Source organism: Nasonia vitripennis (genome assembly GCF_009193385.2).
Source record: "Nasonia vitripennis strain AsymCx chromosome 5 unlocalized genomic scaffold, Nvit_psr_1.1 chr5_random0004, whole genome shotgun sequence".
NCBI lineage: Eukaryota > Metazoa > Arthropoda > Insecta > Hymenoptera > Pteromalidae > Nasonia > Nasonia vitripennis.
The window spans coordinates 1861401-1881912 of NW_022279655.1; the positions used below are offsets into that span (position 1 = coordinate 1861401).

General features: G+C 38.7%; 1 protein-coding gene across 2 annotated transcripts in view; it reads left to right on the forward strand.

Moving 5' to 3' along the window:
- The window catches only part of LOC100678665 (lysine-specific histone demethylase 1A), a 235744-nt gene that overhangs the window by 174388 nt on the left and 40844 nt on the right, over positions 1-20512 (forward strand). The window contains exon 12 of one of the 2 annotated variants that reach the window (XM_016987349.3): positions 20182-20228. The exons of the other annotated variant lie outside the window; for it this stretch is intronic. Within the exon in view, the coding sequence (XP_016842838.1) occupies positions 20182-20228 (47 nt within the window). The remainder of the gene's footprint in view (positions 1-20181; positions 20229-20512) is intronic. 2 annotated transcript variants of the gene reach the window in all.

Genomic DNA, 20512 nt, shown 5'->3' on the forward strand with positions numbered 1-20512 from the left:
TACCCGACCGGTACACGATGCAACGATCTTGTTTTTCCCATTAATATCCATAACTGCCAAATGGTATATAATAAAAATATATTACGAATAAAAAACTTATCTAATAAGAAAAGCAAAGAGTAGCAACTTAACCAACGCACACGATAGTATGAGCCGCGTATACAGGTTGTCTGCTTAGATGGGATCAGCGCCCGTCTAACAGCTATTAGGGACTCTCCACACTGAAGCGACGCGGCTGCGATGCGACTGCTCCATGTGATGTGGGGGCGCTACTTTTCTCAATGATACTGCAGGATACATAAAGTTTACTGTCTGCTACAACCTCTTAAATGGTTAATTAGGTTACTCCAGAATTGCAAGACTCCTGTATTATTTATCTATTTAATTTTTATAGATTAAAGTTAAAGAAAAAACGCTGTCAATTCTTTGGCACGTACCCTGGTAGAAATCGGTTTTAGTTACTGGCCATTTATTAACAATTTCCCCGTTGTGCAAACTATGAACAAGTCTGCACTCCTGATCATTTCTTGGCCATCGATGAAACGCTTTTTCGAGTCTTTTTTAGGCATTTCATATTAACATTATACATAGCTATTTTTTAAATATTTATTGGCCAGGAAAGTTAGCCACAACAAAATGTAATTATTAAACGCTCAGTTTAATACGCTCAAACTACTTAAGAAATCGCTAATATTAATGGATTAAGAATAACGTTTATAATCTAACTATTTTCTATCTATTTATATTCTATAAATTTGGTAGTTAAGGGGACACACCACCTTTGAAATTAAAATCAAAATTTTTCATTAAAAATTTATAAATACTCGTATAAATGAACCAAATTTGTATTACTATTCTTAGATATAATTACCTTTATTTTGATGGTTTTAGACCTTCTATATACCTCTATAATACCTACGTATAGTAGGGAGTCCATAATTCACTTACCGTAAGATTCCAAAGGAACGAATGGCCCAAATGAGCTCAAACTCTAGGATATTATTTAAAAGTACATTAGTTATGGTATGAATGAGGGGATTTAGTTTAAATTTCATAGAAAAAAAGTTACATGATAGTTATGTTAAAATTAATCAAAAATTGATAAAAAAAATCAGTAATATGCTTATAAAACTTTTTCTATTTATAAAATTAATAGTATTTATAAATTTTTAATGAAAAATTTTGATTTTAATTTCAAAGGTGGTGTGCCCCCTTAATAGGCGTGAATATGGAATGCAATAAAATTTAGTGCGTGTTAGAAAATTGATTAGTTAAATTAATCAAGTTATTATAAAATGTTAATAAATATCTATTATTATTTGCATTGTTGATTAAACAATGAAAATAATAATAAATATTCGATATCATTTTATAATAACTTGATTAATATAACTAACAAAGTATTATAATAAATAAACTTAACCAGCATACATACGCATTCAAATTCGAAATTTATTATTGTATTTTCAGGAGAAAAACAATAAAAAAAATTCTATAAAAAGACATCTAAATAATAATAGTATGAACTTTTACAATAAATTATCTTTTAAAATTATGTAAATAAGCTTCGCTGAAGTCGTCTTCATCTGTGTCACCTCCATATTCATTAAACAAAGAAAACAGCATAGGATCAGTCTCATTAGAGTTTGCAGCATGTGACTCAATAGCTAAGACTTTAACCGGTTTGGAGTTTTCTTGCAATGATGATTGCCAAAATCGCTTCTTGTTCAGTAATTAAATCCAGATCATTATTCGAATTCTTATGCTGAGGACTAGCGATATCAATTTCGCGTCGTGTTACTTTTGTTGGGGGCTCTTCATCTTCAGGAGTTGAAACTCCTCCGTCATCTACTTCACTGCCACTCTCATCGTGGTTTTCCTCAGTCATTTTAAATTCTGGGTAGTTTTCTTCGTTCAGCTGATTCGATGGACTTTTACGTTTTTGCTTGAGTATTGTTGAGGTATCAGATTTCTTGGACGTATACCATGTTCCAGAATTGCTTAAGACAGCACTTAAAGCTGAAATCATATCTTTATCTGTAGTATCCAATTTGCATATCAATCTTCTTTGTTTGATAAGACCTGAAATATTAAACAAATATTGGTTAAATATGACTATTAAATCGCGATACTATGTTAAATTTATACAATCATAGTACTTTCAATGCATTGAAAAAATGGAGTTGGCTTCATAATGAATTTATCTTTTACACGTTTAACTGCGACATATTGACAATAGACCGTGATATAACCAAGGATTGATCCAAGCCTGTCTGTAACACAGTAGACTGCAACAGAAAAATGTAGATATTATTTATAAAATTAATTAACAAAAGATAATTGTATAATAAAGTTTTGATATGAAATTTGTACTGTGCCACTGCCTCATGTAATGATTCATCTTGTTGTAAATTTTGATTAAAAGTCTGAAACTCCTCTGTAGTGGCAAATGGTATTTTGTAATTAAATTTACTGCAGAGCTGCTGTATTGTTCCGATAAATTCTTTTGCAGAAGTTTTATCTTTTGCCAAAGGATTTCGTAGATTTTTTATATCAGACTTTATTTCTTTCACATCGGTTCGTAACAGCGACATATCATTTTTGATATCAAACACATACCCTGAAATATAATTCAAATAAAAAAACTGTAACTTCATGAAAAATAAAATTTTAGTAAATCAATTCTTACCAAGCAAAACTTGATAGAGACTGACTTTCGCAGTTGAATTAGAAACTCCGGCTGGAAGATCATTACAAGCAACTGAACCAGATGAAGAAATATCCAGTACGCCCTTGTCTTGAGCAAATAAAATAGCTGAATTATTTGCAAATGAAGAATTTTTCTCAACTCTGGGCTGTATAAAGGAACCAGTTCCACTTTGTACGGGGGATTACTTTGTACAGATGAATCAGTTGGTGATAAAACACCTTGACTTACGGATAAAGCACTTCCAGTATGATGTACAGTTGATTGTACGGATAAAGCAGTGTCTGATGATTGAGTAGATGAAGCGGTCTCTTCTTGTGAAGATAAAGCAGTCTCTGTTTCTACAGTTTCCCTTAGTTCGAACAAATTACTTTTTGGTGCAGGTGGATTTGACAAATTTTGTGCCCGAATAGAACCTGTAAAAGAAAAACTTTCATTATAACATCTATGTCATTTTTAATTAAGCTAGAGATATGAAATGAGGGTTGTGGATGTGACATACTGCTTGAACGTTAGCCACTTGGTTGCTACTACGTCGACTTTGCGGATTTGGGGTCTTTTCCCAGGACTAATAAATTCCACAATGTGGTACGGATAAAGCTCCTCGAAGCTTCCAGGTGCATCCATCGCTGAAACAATCACAACAAATATATCAAGTTCAGTTTATGTTTTATGAATGCAGCTAATGCCACTATAATTAATAATTGAAAGTATTAAATTACGTATAAGCTTGAATAAAATCTTCATAACCGATTTATTTATCAATAAGTAACATGTAAAAATAATTTGGTTCACTTAATTAATTGTAACAGGAAGAAAAAAAAATCAGAAAAGTAACTTGCAACTTAACCTCAAAAATATTGAACTTGATAAATGGTGAAAAAAATAAAAATAAATAACCCACATGACTACAAAATTTTGAGGTATAAAAGTTTTTATCAAAATGAGCAGTAAGACACTGCAATAACAAGTCAATTATCTGCAGCAATAAATAATTATCGCCGTCCTTAGTAAGAGCGTCACTCGGATTTGATAATCTAACAAGTTGTGTTAATCGTTATCGTGTACTATTATCTAGGTCTTGACCCTTTTTCTTGGTTTGAAATTCGCGGAAAAGAAGCTCGTCGTCTTCATTTAATTACTAGAAAATAGTTATTTTTGAATTGAATAGAGTTTTTGGTTATAAGTAAACGAATTAGATTTTAATAGGTTTGGAACAAATTATACAATAAATAAAATTTAAAAAATTCATAATTAACTTTGCATGAAAATCTGATACAAAATATATAGAAAAAATATGATTCAAAATTTCAAATATTTTGAGGTTATAGAAATGAGCTTGCAATGCATACAACAGAATACTATTCAAATTTTTTCCAAATCAATGTAAATAGAAAAATTTTGAATGTGTAAAAACATTGATGAAAAACATTTACCAACATACCTTTAAGTTTAATGCAGCAAAGGTACTACGAAGCTCCTGTTAGCGTCTTCTGGAGAAAAATTTACTGATATATTAACCAGCTTACATGAGAGATTATCAAGAGATACAATTTTCGAATTTGAGTTTGTATTTGCTCTCTCCATTTCAAACATACCAAGCAACGAAGAGTCGCAGGGATATGTATACACTGATTTTCTTATTCTTTGTGATTTAACTTTCAAATAAATATTATCTTCTCTCACAAACATCTTCACTATTTCAACGATATCACCACTTTTCAGTACAGTAGAATTGTCTGGATGTTTCGTTGAGAAATATTGTTCTTTATGATATAACTGTACAACTGACTCTTTTTTTTTAATAACTGTTTCTTCATGAAGGCGAGCTACTTTATCAAGTATTTATCTGTCCTCATGCACACGTCGACAATACTGTGCCACTGTTCTATTAGGTGACAATAAAATGTTTTTAATTCTTCCTAATTTACTCTCATATGGGAATGCTGAAATTTGATCAATGATACACTGCAGATTTTCCACATCATCTGGCAGATGCGACAAATTATGAATGTTTATTGAAACAAATTTTACAGCACTACTGCACTTTCAACAAACTGTTTTAAATAGTCTCTTGATGAATTAGTATAAGAAGGAGCACTTTTACTTGATAATAGCTGGCAAGCCACATGAAACAATAAAAAGTGATCATATAACTCTTGTGGTAAAATCTTCTTTAACACCACTGGTCCACAATACAAATCAAAGAATCTAAGCTCAACTGCTTTGTATTTATCATAATTATTTGTCGGCCTCATCTTTCTCGCAAACTCTTTTGGTATGTTCACTTTTAATTTTGTTGTTCGACGGTTCAACTCATTTTTTGCGTAGCACTTATTTTTACACTTAAATCACCAGTCATCCAATTTTCAAACAGCCTTAAAATAGCACCTAAGTACAGCAAGTGCATTGAATCAAGAACAAACTGATTGACCAAATTAATCTCTGGTTTAATTGCAAGAAGTGGAGACGCACCATTATGATGATAAATGTCTCTAAAAGATTTGAAATCATCATTTGTTCTTTGATTACCAAATGTTGTATACACTGTTACACCGTCTATTTTTTCAGCAACTGTATCACATCGTTTACAACCATTAAAACTCGTGTGACTTTTGGTACACTTTACTTGTGATCTTGCTGGCGTATCACAAATAAAACATCTAATTGATATTCTGAAAATTTATGACTTAATTGAAACTCCATCAACTAAAAGCTTGTTTAATTCACACACAAAAGGTTCAAAAAACTTATTATCATTCTTAGGCTTTCCATTACCGTAAAATACAGACACTGCAAATGGTTTGTAGATTTGTGGCTTTGGACTGTAATAAACTTTGCACAGAATGGGCCACATGGTCATAGGACTTGATTTTTTTATTTTAACTCTATCAATGTTAAAATCAAGCTGAAGAGTTTTATTCTTGTGTAGAAGAGGATTAACACAAACTTGAAGTCCTTTTTCAATTCCCATGTAACAGAATTCTGCTGTTGATCCTTCCGCATCTAACATTTCTTCAATTTTATATCGAGCACTTGAAGTGCCTAAAAGAGTTGTCGAACATTGTGGGATTTCTGGTAAAAGTCTTCTTTTTAAGGTTTTCAGTAACGAGTCCAGATACATTTTTGGACACCTTGATTGGATAGCCCAAACTCTAAGATCCTGTACTTCTGGAGCTTCATCAAATTGTTCACCACATTCTCTGTCATCTGATGAATTCTCTTCTACTGCGGATCCATCAGAAGATTCAGAATCCTATTGATTATTAGCAACAAAGTCTTCATGATCGATCAACTGGTTCCTTTCATAGTCACAATACATATCATTATCACTATCACTGTAGTTTATTTGAACATCGCTATCACTTTCATTGAAATTATTAAACAAATCACTTAAGTCCCTTGGCTCTTCATTTTCATGATGAATAGAGGAAAACTCACTATGTGCAGACTCTTGACCTTCAGTAGATGTTGAACAATGAGTTGGCACTATCACAGTAGTATCAAGAAGAAAATCTATAGAATGATCCACATTAACTAATTGTTCAATTTTTTTTTTGATACGGTGCTTCTGTACGCGTTTATGACTGCGCCTCTACATAGAATTAATATCGGCTGCTGGCCAGACTAACAGAGTACTTTCTGTCTACAAAACATGGATTACTTTTGAATATCTCATTTTACTAACTATTTATTACGTATAAAAAAGATAGTCCTGATTAAAAAATTCATTTTTTACAAGTGCTAATTATTGACAATTTCATAGACATTTAAACGAGATACGCGGTTTACTAATTATTTTTCTATGATATTAGTTTCCTGACTATTCAAAATATTTCGATTTCTACCAGGGTAGCTTCCTTCAAAATTATGTATCGCTTTGATATCTGAATTGTATTTACTTCATATATAATATGTACATAATCAATTATAATTCTCTTTCTCTCTTTTTCTCGCATAGCTATAATTGCCGCGCGCCGATTGCCAAAGAAAAACAAACAGAAAAAGGAACTCTGCATGTTGGGGTTAAAATGTTTTCTTCCCGTTTTTCTCCGGATATGCTCCACGAAATAACTTTTAAAGTAGTCTATAGTTATAATAACATTTGATAATTATGATGTTCTAAGGAAAAGTTCAACATTTAGTTTTCAAATTATAATAGCTAGGATAGTTCGCGAAATGCATCTAAAATCACTGGTGATCGAAAAAGCGCCATAAAAAACGCACATGCGTAACTTAAAATCACCATAAAAAATACCATTTTTCGACTAAAAATTCATCAAAACACACTTCCCGCAAGTTTTTATACAAACTCTAAAATTTACTATTACAAGGTTTCCTTAGGAAGAAAGCAAAAGTTAAGTGAAAACTTAAATCTTAACTTAACTTTTAAACTTAGAGCTTAAGTTAGCTCTTCAAGTTAAGTGATACTCCATTGTATATAGTGATATATCTCTATATAAAAAAGTCATGACCGGATGTTGTGAAGCCAAGATAGACATTTTGTGATTGGCTCATGTAGTGCGCATGCGTCTAAGTCAGGAAGGCTACACGTTTTCTAGGCTAGGGCGCCCGAAGCGCGCTGTTCAAGCTCTATTACAGAAGTAAAAGTAAAATGCCTGGCTATCAAGGAAAAAGAATTATTAATAAAATATGAGCCAATACATTGAGTTTAATGATACTTTTGAGAATCGTCCAAAAAAAAAGGAAAAATATCAGCGATGGTGCATAAAACCTCATTTAAGAAATGAGATTCGTACTCAGTTTGGAGCTTACCACACAATTTTTCTGTATTTCAAACTAAGTAATCAGGAAGATTTCATTGAATTCATGCACATGGACACAAATTCATTTTCAACTCTGTATGAGTTAATGGAGCAAAGATTAACAAAGCAAACGACAAATTGTAGAGAGCTACTCAATTCCGAGTTGAAATTAACATTTGTTTTATGGTAAGATAATAAGAAATAAAGATGTTATTGATTGTTATGCTTCCCTAGTAGAAATGTAAGCCAACCCTTTGCCATTAGTAAGCTAATTGGAGTGCGTGGGCCAATGATTTCACAAACGGTTACGTAAAAATGTACCTTATTTCGACATGGATTTATCAGGTTCATTGGCTTATAAATGGCTAATTTAAAAAATTAGTAAAAATGTTAATTACTCATGCTTTATGACTTAGAAATTTTCACAAGTTTCTCAAATTATTATTTTTTTAATTTTAAACAAAATTAAGAGAGTAAAATATAAAAATATAGTTTTAGACAGAGCTGAACCACGATAAAGCTGTTATTTCGCTGCTATATACCGTCAGCTCTGACGAAGCTAACAAACAAAAAACTGGGGATCGAGTCGCAGCCTTATCGTAGCACTTTCCAAAGTGGCTGCAAATACACGCCAGAGCTCGCAGTCAAAGGTCGGCCCTTGCGCCGGAAACGGAATCGCACGCGCTTGGGCGTGGGTACGTTTGCTTATCGACGAGCCATCGCAATTTAAACTTCGAGAGCTGCCGCTACTGGCCGGAGAGTGAACGAGTGAGATGGATTTGCGTCGATTTCGTGCCTGTATAGTTTGGCCGATTCCCTGAAACGTCGAATGGCTCGCGTCAATCGCCAGAAAATCAGATTGCGGGGAGTAACTAAATTGATGGCTGGCTATGTCGTACACCTTGTGCTGTCGTTACTTTTTTCACGAACATTCAATGAAATTTAACTTTTTTATTTTCTCAATCGTTCGTTATATTCCACACGTCAAGATTTCGCAAAAACTACATCATGCTGAATGCACGAGTGGAAATATTTACGTTAGAAAGTGTCTCTATCAGTTCAACTCACCGTCGGCATGTCGGGCACACTTTTTCTTAATCTATTAGGTTTATTTATGTGAGCCACCCACAACATCACGTCTCATCAGGAGAATAATCGAGCGCTGGTAGCCAGAATCGCAGCGGCATCCAAAAACAAATGGGCCGTGAAAGCGTCTCGAATCAGCTTCATCAAATCCGCATCTAGCGGCCCGTGAGAGTAGACTTGCAGACTCTCTACTCTCGGTCCATCATTGTCGCCACTCATCATCATTCACGTCCTCATCGCCGCTTTTTCCTCCTCGTCTTTGCTTCGTGTCTTTCTTTCTCCGTACTTCTGCTCCTCCTTTTCTCAGCGAAGCCAAGAGCAGTGCTGATAGTGTATACACGTGAGTAAACACTCGTGAACCGATGCAGACGCGAGCGCGTATCTCGGTGGGTGGATTCGACGTCAATTATCCTCGAGCGTTAGCGGAGTTGACAACGCATCGCACGCGCGCTTCCGTGAATGCTTGCGCGTACGAACTGCTTTGACCTGATAGAATGTATACGTGCAGAGATAGAGATCGGCAACTGGTTGAGAGCCAGACGATTCGATATTTTACAAAAGTGTGTCACTTACTTGTGACTCACTTTAAAAATATGGCTTCGATTTTTTTTGCTGGATGAAAAAAATGTTTGATGGATAGTTTTTTTCTTTACGAAAATTGATAAGTTAGATTTAAAATTTCTCCTCTCGACTTGGTTTGTAGTTGAGGCTTGAGTTATTACTGTTGCATCGAAACTACATTAACATAAATATGCAGGGTTATGGAAAATACAATTTACTATGTTACTGGAACTCGTAAACTGGCTGCAGAAGAATAAATAGCAGCTGCCAATATCAACATCCGCAAACCTCATGAGAAATATATGTATAAATTTAACTTACAGGAATGTGAACAAACAATGTCTGCATGAATATTTCTCGGACGCTACTATTTAAATTTCTTAAGGATATACGTTACGAGTGGCAGTGTAATTGTCTGTTATACTCGTACACGTGCGCGCATAAAATCTCGTCGTAAGATTGAATAATTTGGTTTTATGCAAAAATCAAATAGCTACTCTGTCAAATTAAAAATGCCCGAGCCAACGATTCTGGCATTAGCCGGTATGCACAGTTTCGTAGGCTTTTTTTGCTATAAAACTAAGTTTGTTTCGCCTTTTGAGCTTTTCTCCGAAATCTTTCACTAGAACGGCTGTAGAGGTTGATTTCACGACACAAGACCGAATCCCTTGCGGTTGGCGTCCTTCAAGTCTGCTTCCGAAAGCGGTTGGTGCGCACCCAGATACAGTGTCGTCGATTTACGCTTGAGTTGCTTGATCTTTCCGCTATTACTCTCGGATCCTTGTCTATCTAAGCCTACGTGCCTACTTTGTCTTAAATATTGTTTATTTAAAAATTATTGTAGTTAACTAGAAGTCTAAGAGTATATATTGTTAGTCATACGTGTCAACAGTAGTCACCTGAAAAATTCCATAAAAACATTTAGCGAAATGATTCATAAACTGAAAAAAGGGCATACATAGGACTTATAGGTAAAGTTTTTTTTTCAATCATCCGCATGGAAGATAAAAAAGTCTAGCCTTCAAAATCAAATAGTTGCTTGTCAATAGAACATAATGCATCGCTATAGGGGTTTTTAAGAATGTATTCGGAAAGGACTAAAGTTTGTAAAAATTGATGCTAATTTGTCATCATTCAATGATTCGATCCGTCGTTTATTAATCCAGAATGAAAAAGTCTTTCGCAACGCGTTGGTTTTATTTTATAAAAACACTGGTAGAAACGGTATCCAAGTTATTTGGAAGTTCTGAGGTTGTCAGTCTCAGAACTTTGGTAGGTTTCTTTGTCAGTTTTTGTTACAAGATGTAACACCCTTTTATCCTAGTTCTTTGACAGTTTTTAGATTGAGTATTCTTAACTATTTTCTTTCGAAGATACTTAGTGAAATAACGCGACACAGGTGCACGTGGTAAATAGCGATTCGAGGTTAGAATTGGAAAATCATTACTAGCAGGCTTGTATTCGAGTTTTTTTTTTAATGAAAGTATATAGAATAATGATTTGTATGCGAAAAATCATCCGAAAAATTTCGAGTGACCTGGGACTCGAACCCGATCCCTGCACAAGGAAAGTCGCGCGCCTTAGCCAACCGAGCCAAGTAAACGTTGTCATTTGACCAACTATCTTGGGCATTACTTATGAAAAACAGTTCGATCTAAGAACTGCCAAAGAACTAAGATAAAAAGCGTTACATCTTGTAACAAGAACTGACAAGGAAAACTACCAAGTTCTTAACTCTTTCACCATTTTAAATCAGCCAATTTCTACCAGGGAAGCTAAGAAGATTATTCACTACGATGCGTAAAGTATAACAGATTATTTATCCTCCAAGAGCAGTAATATATATGTTTTGATCACCAACAAAAAATGTTTCCTTCAACTTATAATTTTGTCCGCGTAAAAGTGCAAAATCTCCCTAGAAAATCTGCAATTGTCGAGTCGCTAATTAGCCCAGCGGGAGCATTAATAGCAGGTGACGGCGTCGAAAGAAAGAAAGAGAGAAGCGATGAGGACGAGGACGACAACGACAACGCCGACGATAAGAGGTGTATAGACAAAACCGAATAAAGAAGGGCGTAAAAGAATGAAAGGCATCTTGGCGCAGGCCATTCACAGTGTCCCTCTCGTTCTAGCAGAGGGGCACGATGCGACGTTAAACAAGTCAGCGCGGTAAACGGTAGGTCGTATACTAGTCATTTTTAGTAGACATACGCTGGTATCTCGCTCGAGGATCGAAAGAAAGAGCCCGAGTGCAATCGATTTTTTCAGGAAGACAGCAGGAGCAGCGGTGCAGCACTAACCGCCAAACAAGTACCGAGAGCGAGCGAGAGCGAGTGATGAGGAAGGGGGGGGGGGGAGTAGCCTTCCCTGTCATTTGCATATCTCGCGCGCGGCGTGACTCGCTAACGCCTGACAAGCTCGTGAATTAGCCTGAACGAGCGCCTCCTTTCCACTCTGCTGCCTCGAACACGATGCGGGGGCTCAGCTCTCTCTCTCTCTCTCTCTCTCTCTCTCTCTCTCTCTTCCAATAATAAGAGAAGGTTGCAGAGCGGGTGGAGGCATGTGGCGATACTTTTTCTCTGCAACGAGACGCGCCAAGCATTTTCGACGCTGTGTATACAGTACGCACAGCGTCGACTCTGTGTATAATATCGGGAATGAAAAAAGAGGAGAAGAGAGACTGATCGTTCTGACGTTGTCACGAAAAAAGATAGAAACAGCACAAGCGTCCTAATATGGCCCGAGGCCACATTATTTGATACCACTATAACGTGTATTAGTGCGCGAGTTCGCCGTTGCATCCTCTTCTTTCCCCCGCAAGTCCTTGTTTTCTTCTTCTTCTTCGTCGCCGTCTGGTCGTCGATGTAGCGTTCTCATCTTTTTCCTTTACGAAGCGAAGGCTGATACTTGTCTTTCCATCGTTTCAAATTGAAGTTCTCTAGCAGACACCTTTACTGCTGTGTGCTACGACTGTCGAGAGCTGAAAACTGTCGGTAAGCTGAAAAAGTTTGAAGATTTCATAGGATTTCTAGTTAACCAAGGGTCATTGTTATACTTGTCGTAAAGCTTTTGCCAAAGTACTTTCAAATGCTTTGCGTCGTTGGTTTTTAAGCGGTAGAAACGATTTGTCGAATGAAAACTTTCACAGACTTCCGGAAATCCAATCCATTATTTCGTTGATGAATGAATGGTTTGCACGGTCTTGGGCGTTGTTCCAAATTTGAATAAGATGGCAGATTGAAACGATTTTATCAAGTTAAAAGTAATCGAAATGCTGCAAACTGAGAAACTACGACTATTGCATACTTTATTAAGGAACTTAAAATTTGAACTGAGATTATTAAGTTGAATTTTCTCTTTCATCATAATAATAGAAGAAATTAGCATATTTTAAAAAGAATTTAAGAGTACTAATCAAATAATTAGTATTGCAAATGTATGGAGATTTTGTGGGAAATTAAACAGTCCATATTAGCGTGTTCGGTGATAATGCATTTATGATTTAAACAAATGTTTCGAATTTCTGTCACCACCCAGAGGCCCTTTTTATTGAATTTCAAATTAATTTAAATAAAATATAACTCGAAAGGACAAAGGATTTACCTTTCAATTTATTATTGCACAAATTCCAGAACAAAATTAACTTGGAAAAGTTAAAATTTTATTTATTGATCACTCATCACAATTTTCGTATCACACCTGAAGTAAATAAAATCTGGCGAAACTTGAAAGTAAATTTAAGATCTTAGAATAAGATGTATTAATTAATGGCTCGTTTCTTACCTATAAGATGATTTAAAAGTACGTGGATTTTATACATAATATTTAACGTTCAAGTATACCAACGTGTGTGTGTGCGTGTGTGTGGGAGGTGGTTCTTCTTAGTATTCAAATCATGAAAATCTCGAGGAATTGATTAAAATTGAGTGAATCGTCGTAATACGAACACGTCTGGACTTGTATGTCTGTTACTACTTCATACTATACCGTATACATTACTACTTTTTATAGAAATATCTTTCTAGAGTTTTGCTCCAATATGTTCTATTCCTTCAAAAAGAGCAGAGCAAATTGACGTACTATTCGTGTGTTCTCAACTTGTTCGCAAAATTTTTTCAGGTAATCGAAAAAGTCTGAAAAAGGAAAACTTCGTTCCCGCTTTGATGCGAGAACTGAGTAATTTTCCGAAGCACCTACCAACATTCTCTTTTCAAACTTCGAGAACCCTCTACGAACGGAGCGTCCCAAAAAAGAATGACCGAAAAAAGTCGAATAACCGCCCCGACATCCGCTCACGTTCACGAAATCCACCTGAATTTCCAGTCGATCTTTTGTCCGGTGTGTTTGCGCTATTACGACAAAAGAGAAAAAATCGAGGCGAAAAAACGAGCCCGAAACACGCTTCGCCGCAAACATTGACAAGCAAGCCGACTGTTGGAGCTTCGTCGAACAAACAACACGTCCTGCGTCTGCCTCTGCGGACGAGAGAGTGAAAAACGAGCTCGCACCTATTGAGCGCGCGCGCACGGAAGCCGGGCCGCCACACGCAAATTAATCGGCATCGGCGCTTTATTTATCATATACAATACATCGCCGGGATGGCGGCTCCTTTTGACGCGTCCGCGCGCTCGGGCATAAACGCTTTCCCGATAATGTCTAATAAATCGGTTGAGCGAGAGGCTCCGGCCCCAGGGAGGCGGCTGCGGAGGCTAGCGCTCGAAGACTGACGCAGAGTCGGGCGAGAGAAAGAGATTCGCGATGTTTTCTTATCTCTTTTGCGTCTGTGGGGCCTCGCGCTTTCCGTCTCTCTTTCGCGCCAGCTCGACGGTTGTCCGCTCTCGTCCGAGGCGCGCGGCCGGGCAATCAGATGGGCGGAGGCCATTACTCACATCGCCGAGAGACGTCATCCTCGGCGGGTGTTGTTATTAATTAAATGTCCGAGATGCGATAGGCATCGCGCGGCCGTTTGCCGACGCGCTCGCGCGCCAAATCGTCAAACCGGCTTCCTTCCTATTAGACGTCATTTGTCTCCTGCATCGAATATTCCTCGATCTTTCCTCGCGCCTCGTTAAACTCGAGATTTATCGCCACCTGCGCGCCAACTTTTCTCTCTCTCTCTCTCTCTCTCTCTCTCTCTCTCTCTCTCTCTCTCTCTCCTCCTTTCTCTGCCTCCCTTTTGTCCTCTCGCTTCCTTGCTCGGTTGCTGCTGCTGCTGCTGCGCCTCTTATCCCTTTACTACCTTCGTAAAGTAGAAGTGTACCGCTTCGTTTTCTTTCTTCTTCCTCTTCTTCTCCTTCTCCTCTGCAGGCTCTCTCGACCTCATCGCGGGCGCGCGTGTCTCTTTCTCTTTGTCACTGCACGTACACGCGCGGCCAAACGGTCAACTCTGTCTTTTTCTCTCTCGCGCCACTAAATTTTTACCGCGAGAGGCTGGGGAGAGAAGAGAAGTGAGTAACTGGCTACGTTAGCTAGCACACTTTTACTTGTTTATGTCGCAATTAAGGATTTGCTGCAGTCTCCCAGGCGAAGATGCGGCTTATGTGAAGATACTTTAGATTTGATTTTTTTCTGACTCGCAAGTTATAATAAGGCCGGAGGGTGTGAAGATGACAGTGCGTGAACGATCATTTATATCTCTAGTCAATTAGATTGAAAATGATTCAATTCACTCGGTGAACCCAAAGTATATTGTACATATTTTCTATAGAATTTCGTTTAAAAAAGGGAAACTGAAATCTTTACAACAGACGACAAATAAATTGTATCCTGAAACATAAAATGGAGAGATCAATAAATTCGTCCGTCAATAAGTTTGTCGAGGAAAATTAAGAACGGATGCTTGAATGTTCCTCTGGGATGTGTCAGTTGGCTCAAAGATAATATAATATTATGGATATTTGATGGTGCGACATTGTTATTGGATCAATAAATCAATAAAAATAATTTAATTTATAACGAGAAACAGAGACATCTTTAATTTAGATAAAGCGATTAAAAAAAAAGAGAGAAATGAAATGAAGCACTGTAAATATTACATGTAATAAAAACCTCTGTTTTGTTTTATAATACATAAAATTAAACCGGTTCTTGTGTCTTGGTTTTTCTCTCGGTGTGTTGATTGTTAAAATTGATATACCTATTTTATCTTTGTTGGCAGACTCCTTTTCATAAAAAAAACTTTTTGAGAAACATTTCACATACATTTTACGTATAGCATATCTACTTTAAGTTTGAGAATGCTCAGGTGTAAATGACCCATCAAAATGTTTTCAGAAGCAGTTCGTTAATTCGTTTTCTGCAACTTTTTTCGACTCTTATCGCGCACTGTACAATCATGACAATGATAATGTCAGCGCCACAATCACCATAACAGTAGTAATAGTAATCGTAAAACATCAGACAGAGCAATGATAATAATAATTAACGGAATCTTTCCGCCCTAGATAATGCACGGTGGGGAAATGCAAATGACAATGCCCACGAGTGCAGATATGAGAGTACTGCTTTCAACGGCTGATGTTCATATAACCAATCGTTAGATTAAGCGATTAAACGGAGTCTTTGTTATCAAGCTGATACCTTACACACATTAAATTAAGACATGCAAAGAGCGTGCATCACACTCGCGCCTGGAATAGATGCGATTGTTTGCATCGACGAATGCACGATTCCAAGAAAACAGCCCTCATAATATTCAGTGTTTCGCCGAATCGAGCGACTGACTCCCGTGTTATACATAAACCGTACTTCTTTCCCACTTTCTCTTGTCCCTTTTTGCTCCTCTTTGGTCAACTTAAATTCTTAGCTGCAGCGTCTCGAGCTTAGTTGTCCTTCTCTCTCACGCCTCGTCCTGACAGCTGGGGCGACAAGGCGGACTTTCATTACCGGACATTAGAATCTTCTTCGGTTTGCCTCGGCAGTTGGTGTATTTTAACTGCGCGACTGCATACAACAGCGGCCGCGAACACGCACACATGTACACACGGACTGCCGATCGTTCGAGGCTAATCTCCCGGCGGGATCGTCGCAGCGAAACCGGCTTGATCTGCAAGGCGAATCGTCGTCGCGACTAGGCTCTCGTATAAACATACAGTGGACGAGAGAAACGGGGAAGAGGGAGAAGAGCGCGCGCGGCATCCCCAAACGCGTCGCGTGATTTAACTTTATTCGACGTTAAGTTCGGTAATCGCGATCGGGCTTCTTTTTGCCTCTAATTAAAAAGACATCGGAGCTGACGTCACGCATCTTTTATTCGCTCTCCCGCACGTGATTTATCGATCGGGCTCGCGGCTTAAAGAGTTCCCACCCCCCTGCTACAGCAGCAGTATCGGACGCGTCTGCACACATATTAGCCGAGCCATCCTCTCTTTCTCTCCCTGTCTTGCTTCGCGGAATCGCAACGATCTGCTCGGCTTTGGAAATTGACGCGTTTAATTTGCCGAGACGAGTCGCTCTTGCTGCCGCTGCCGCCGCCACTGCTACTACTATACCGCTGCTATTTACAGCCTTCTGCACCTCTACTTGCCTCCTCCTCTCGTTTTGACTCGCACGGCGTTGCTCCGGAATGACGTGCAGCCTTTTTTCCGATTCAGACACCGATATCTGATTTGTTTTTTGTTGGCTCTGGAAATTAACACACACGTGGTAAGGGTGTGCGAGGCCGAGTAATCAATTTGAATTAGTAACGTTCTAGACTACTGCTGGTCGGGGAGGGGGAGGATGATCATTTTTTTGTTTCCTGCGAAAATTGCATGAGGGTGATTTAGTAGTTGGACCTAATTAAGTTTTAACGGAGATTTTATGGTCTTTTCGGAGGGTAATTACGCGGAAGCTTTGTAATGCACCCGCGTCAGAGAAACTGATGTGGCTGAATTGATCGCTCGATTTTCAATCTGCCGCTTATTTCTGCGACTGCAAGCAATAATTCTCATTGACAGTCCTCCCGGCAAAAACGCGTCAATGTTTTATTTGCCAGTTTATGCAATAGATATTCTTTATGATGTAACCACACCAATTTATTTACTATATTTATTAGAAGTGAATAAAATTTATTTCACCTTCACTTGATTTGATTCTAGCAATATGATATACACGCAGGGTGGGTCTTTTTGTCGAACATTTGGTATCTTTGCAATCGTCCAGTTTTCTACCGTGGGCCAAACATATTATCTACTTGGAATCTCACTTACGCTCGGTTAATGCAATGAGATTTCAAGGTGTTTAATTAAGAGAAGTATGCAGACTTTGCTCAAAAAAAAACTCGAAATACCTAGCTCGATGTTGTGCTTTCAATACCTTCGCCATTAGCAAGTATAAGCAAGCTCGAGACTCAATGCGAATGAGAATAATTCGCTCGGCTCGGTTTAGCCTACTTTCTTCGGTCCGCGAAAGCACTCTCATCGATCTTTCCCTTAACTTCATCATCATCGGGCAGAGCGCACTCGTCAAATGGCACTCTACTTGAGCAGGAGGCGGCCAGACGAGAAGTGCAAAAAATTTCGCTCCGCTCTCGCTATGTATGCCGATGGGCCCCGGCCTCGGCGTAATTGAAATTTTCAGATTCATTAGTAAACTACTGCACAAGGAGAAAGACTTACTTTCCCTTTGCTTCGACCTCCAGCTCCTCGTGCATTCACCCCCTTATCTCGAGATGCAGCGCGCCGGAACTCTCTCGGAAATTTCGTTAATAAACTTCCGAGAGACTCGTACACCGCGGATTTTTCTGAAAATCCACTCTCCCTCTTTATCTCTGCGCCTCCTTCCCTTCGAGGATAGATAAAGCGACTGCTCGGCTAAAGGCAAATGGCATTACCAACTTTTTAAGCAAGCCGTATTCGCAAAGTCTCGTCGGAATATCGTTTGCCATACATATCGAGAACTCAATAATGAGACTTTATGAACAAACTCTTACTTCACTAGAACTCGATAAGTCTCTCAAAGGCTACTTTAGTTTTCTTTAGTTTCGCTTCTGGAAACACTGTATATTTCAGCTCGACGCGCGTTTGCTCGCTTGCCCTCGCTTTGTTCCCCCTGGAAAAGTATAAGGCAATAATGTACTTTCCGCAAAAATAGACTCTTTCTGCGCGGTTCCTCTGCCCTGCCCCCCCCCCCTTCCCTCCTCCCCTGGCTTACATGAACGGGCAAACTTTTTCAGCCTGCAATCGCCGAGATTCGCGGCCTTTGTGACTAATTGGCTTTGCAAACTCGCGCGCTGCATGCTAGCGCTCATTTGATTCTACGATAATTCATCGCCCGATACGCTGTACTGTGTGCGGATGCGTTATTTTACATTGTGCGATGATGCGTAGGCATAATTTGTTTGCTCAATTTTTTTCGCGCGCTGCACAAAGACTGGCTCGAAAAAAAGATTTAATTTTTTACGAGGGAAAAACACACTTTTGGAGCTCTGTATTATGCGCGTAATTGCTTTTTGAAAGGCTTTCGACGTTATAACGACGCTGCGAGCGTCGATTACCGCGAAATTACGCAATAAAAAACATAAACGCATAAAGATTCCCGGGTATCGAGTGCACGGCCGGCGCGAGCTGCACGCTACCGCCGTTGAAATACTTGCACTCGGGTACACAAATTGCGCACGCTGCTCGACAATGGTCCTCCACATGCGCGCGAGTCCTTTACAAAGTCAAAAAATCGAAAAAGCCAAAAAGCGTGTAACCGGCTCCGGGAAAAGGGGTGAAGTCCTCGAAAGCGGGATAAAGAAGCGCGCTTTACGATCGAATGAATCCGAGTTTTTGCGAGCTCCTCTTTTCTCCGACTCGTTTGCGTGTGCGTGTCCCGTAAAGATTTAGCGGTTCGCCACCGCGGCGACAGCGGCGGGGAAGGGCCCCGGGATTCGCGAATTCGCGAGAGCGCACGCGGTCGTTCGATTCGTACGGCGATTTCCGCAGGCGATATAAACAAGCCTCTTGGCGCCAGCCTCTCTCTCTCTCTCTCTCTCTCTCTCTCTCTCTCTCTCTCTCTCTCTCTCTCTCTCTCTCTCTATCTCTTCTCGAGCATCGTGCCTGTGATTGTACGTATACAACCAGTCCGCTCTCTTTCCGGATCGCGTGACTCACACGCCGCGGAATTTTGCGCGTGTTACATCCATCTCTGTCGCTCGTTTACTCTGTTTTTGGCTGGGAAGGAAGCTGGTGTGAACGCTGAGCACGCAGAAAAGTCTGCATACAGGGACGAGAGATTCGAATCTTTGAGTTTTGAATTGGCGTATAAACATCGATAAAAAGAGACACACGTTCTTTCATATTAGATATAAGCCTGTAGAAATTTCGCGACTCGAATCTTCACAAGTACGACAGAGGCCACTTGGTGGTCAGAATATGTCGAGATTTAAATTGGATCTACTTTGAAGTTTTGTTATTCCAAATATCCAGAGATTAACATTCTGCGAGTTCGGAGTAGCAAAATTCGCAGCAGGGAGTACGGCACGTGCAGTAGCTGGCACGGTTCGCAACAACGGGCAAAATTCCACAAGGGTTGCTATCAACATTCCAAATGATCCCTCCGCGTCTTCAACTCGTCTTATAGCCCGAAGTAGCCAACTTAAAGGTAACGCAATAGTGAAACTCAACTCCCTTGTCACTTTTATAACTGGCGGCAGCCAAGTTCGATGTTTGTCACACAAATGTGTTTCGTAATAACTGTTAATTAATTAAAGAATTGTTTTTCGACACTGGTTACAATGCACTGCGCAACTAAATATGATTATTTTATGCAATGACGAGCGTTTTTGGTTTGCTTGGAAAAGAAAATTCTTTTTTGAGAAGATTGTGATTTTTGTAGCCGTATATGACTATTTCCGGAGTTGGTCGATTTACGAGTATGGGCAGTGTCGAGAAATGCACATGATACTGAAAGTTTGAGAATTTGTTCGAATGATAGTTTTGTAGAGTCGAAAATCTATACGCTGCCGGATGCTTGAACTATTTGTGTTCTTACTGCAATCTTTGTTTTACTGACAACTTGGATTCTGATAAAATTTTGAAAATAATAAAACAGCAAAAAATTCGCCTGTATCTTATAAGTCTATGTTTTCTGTTTCAGGTGGGTCTTTGACATTCGCTGTAATATAAGCTTAGTGGAAAAAGCACGTGAGTCTAAATTCCTAGAATTCTAGATACAACAACCAGTTTTGCAGTCACGAAGCGCACGTTGAACGCGCTTTGTACAAAAAAGAGGGAAAAAAAACAATTTTCTCTCTAATAAATTGGCAGTGAGTGCGCACGACAAAATTCTTATTTCCTCTTCGCCGGAGTCCCCGTACCGTCCAATTATACACTTCGTCCGGTACACAAAACGAGCCAATCTCCATCTCACTATTCCAACCACCTTCTTCCTCCCGAGCCCATAAAGCATTTCATTGCGCGGAGCAGAG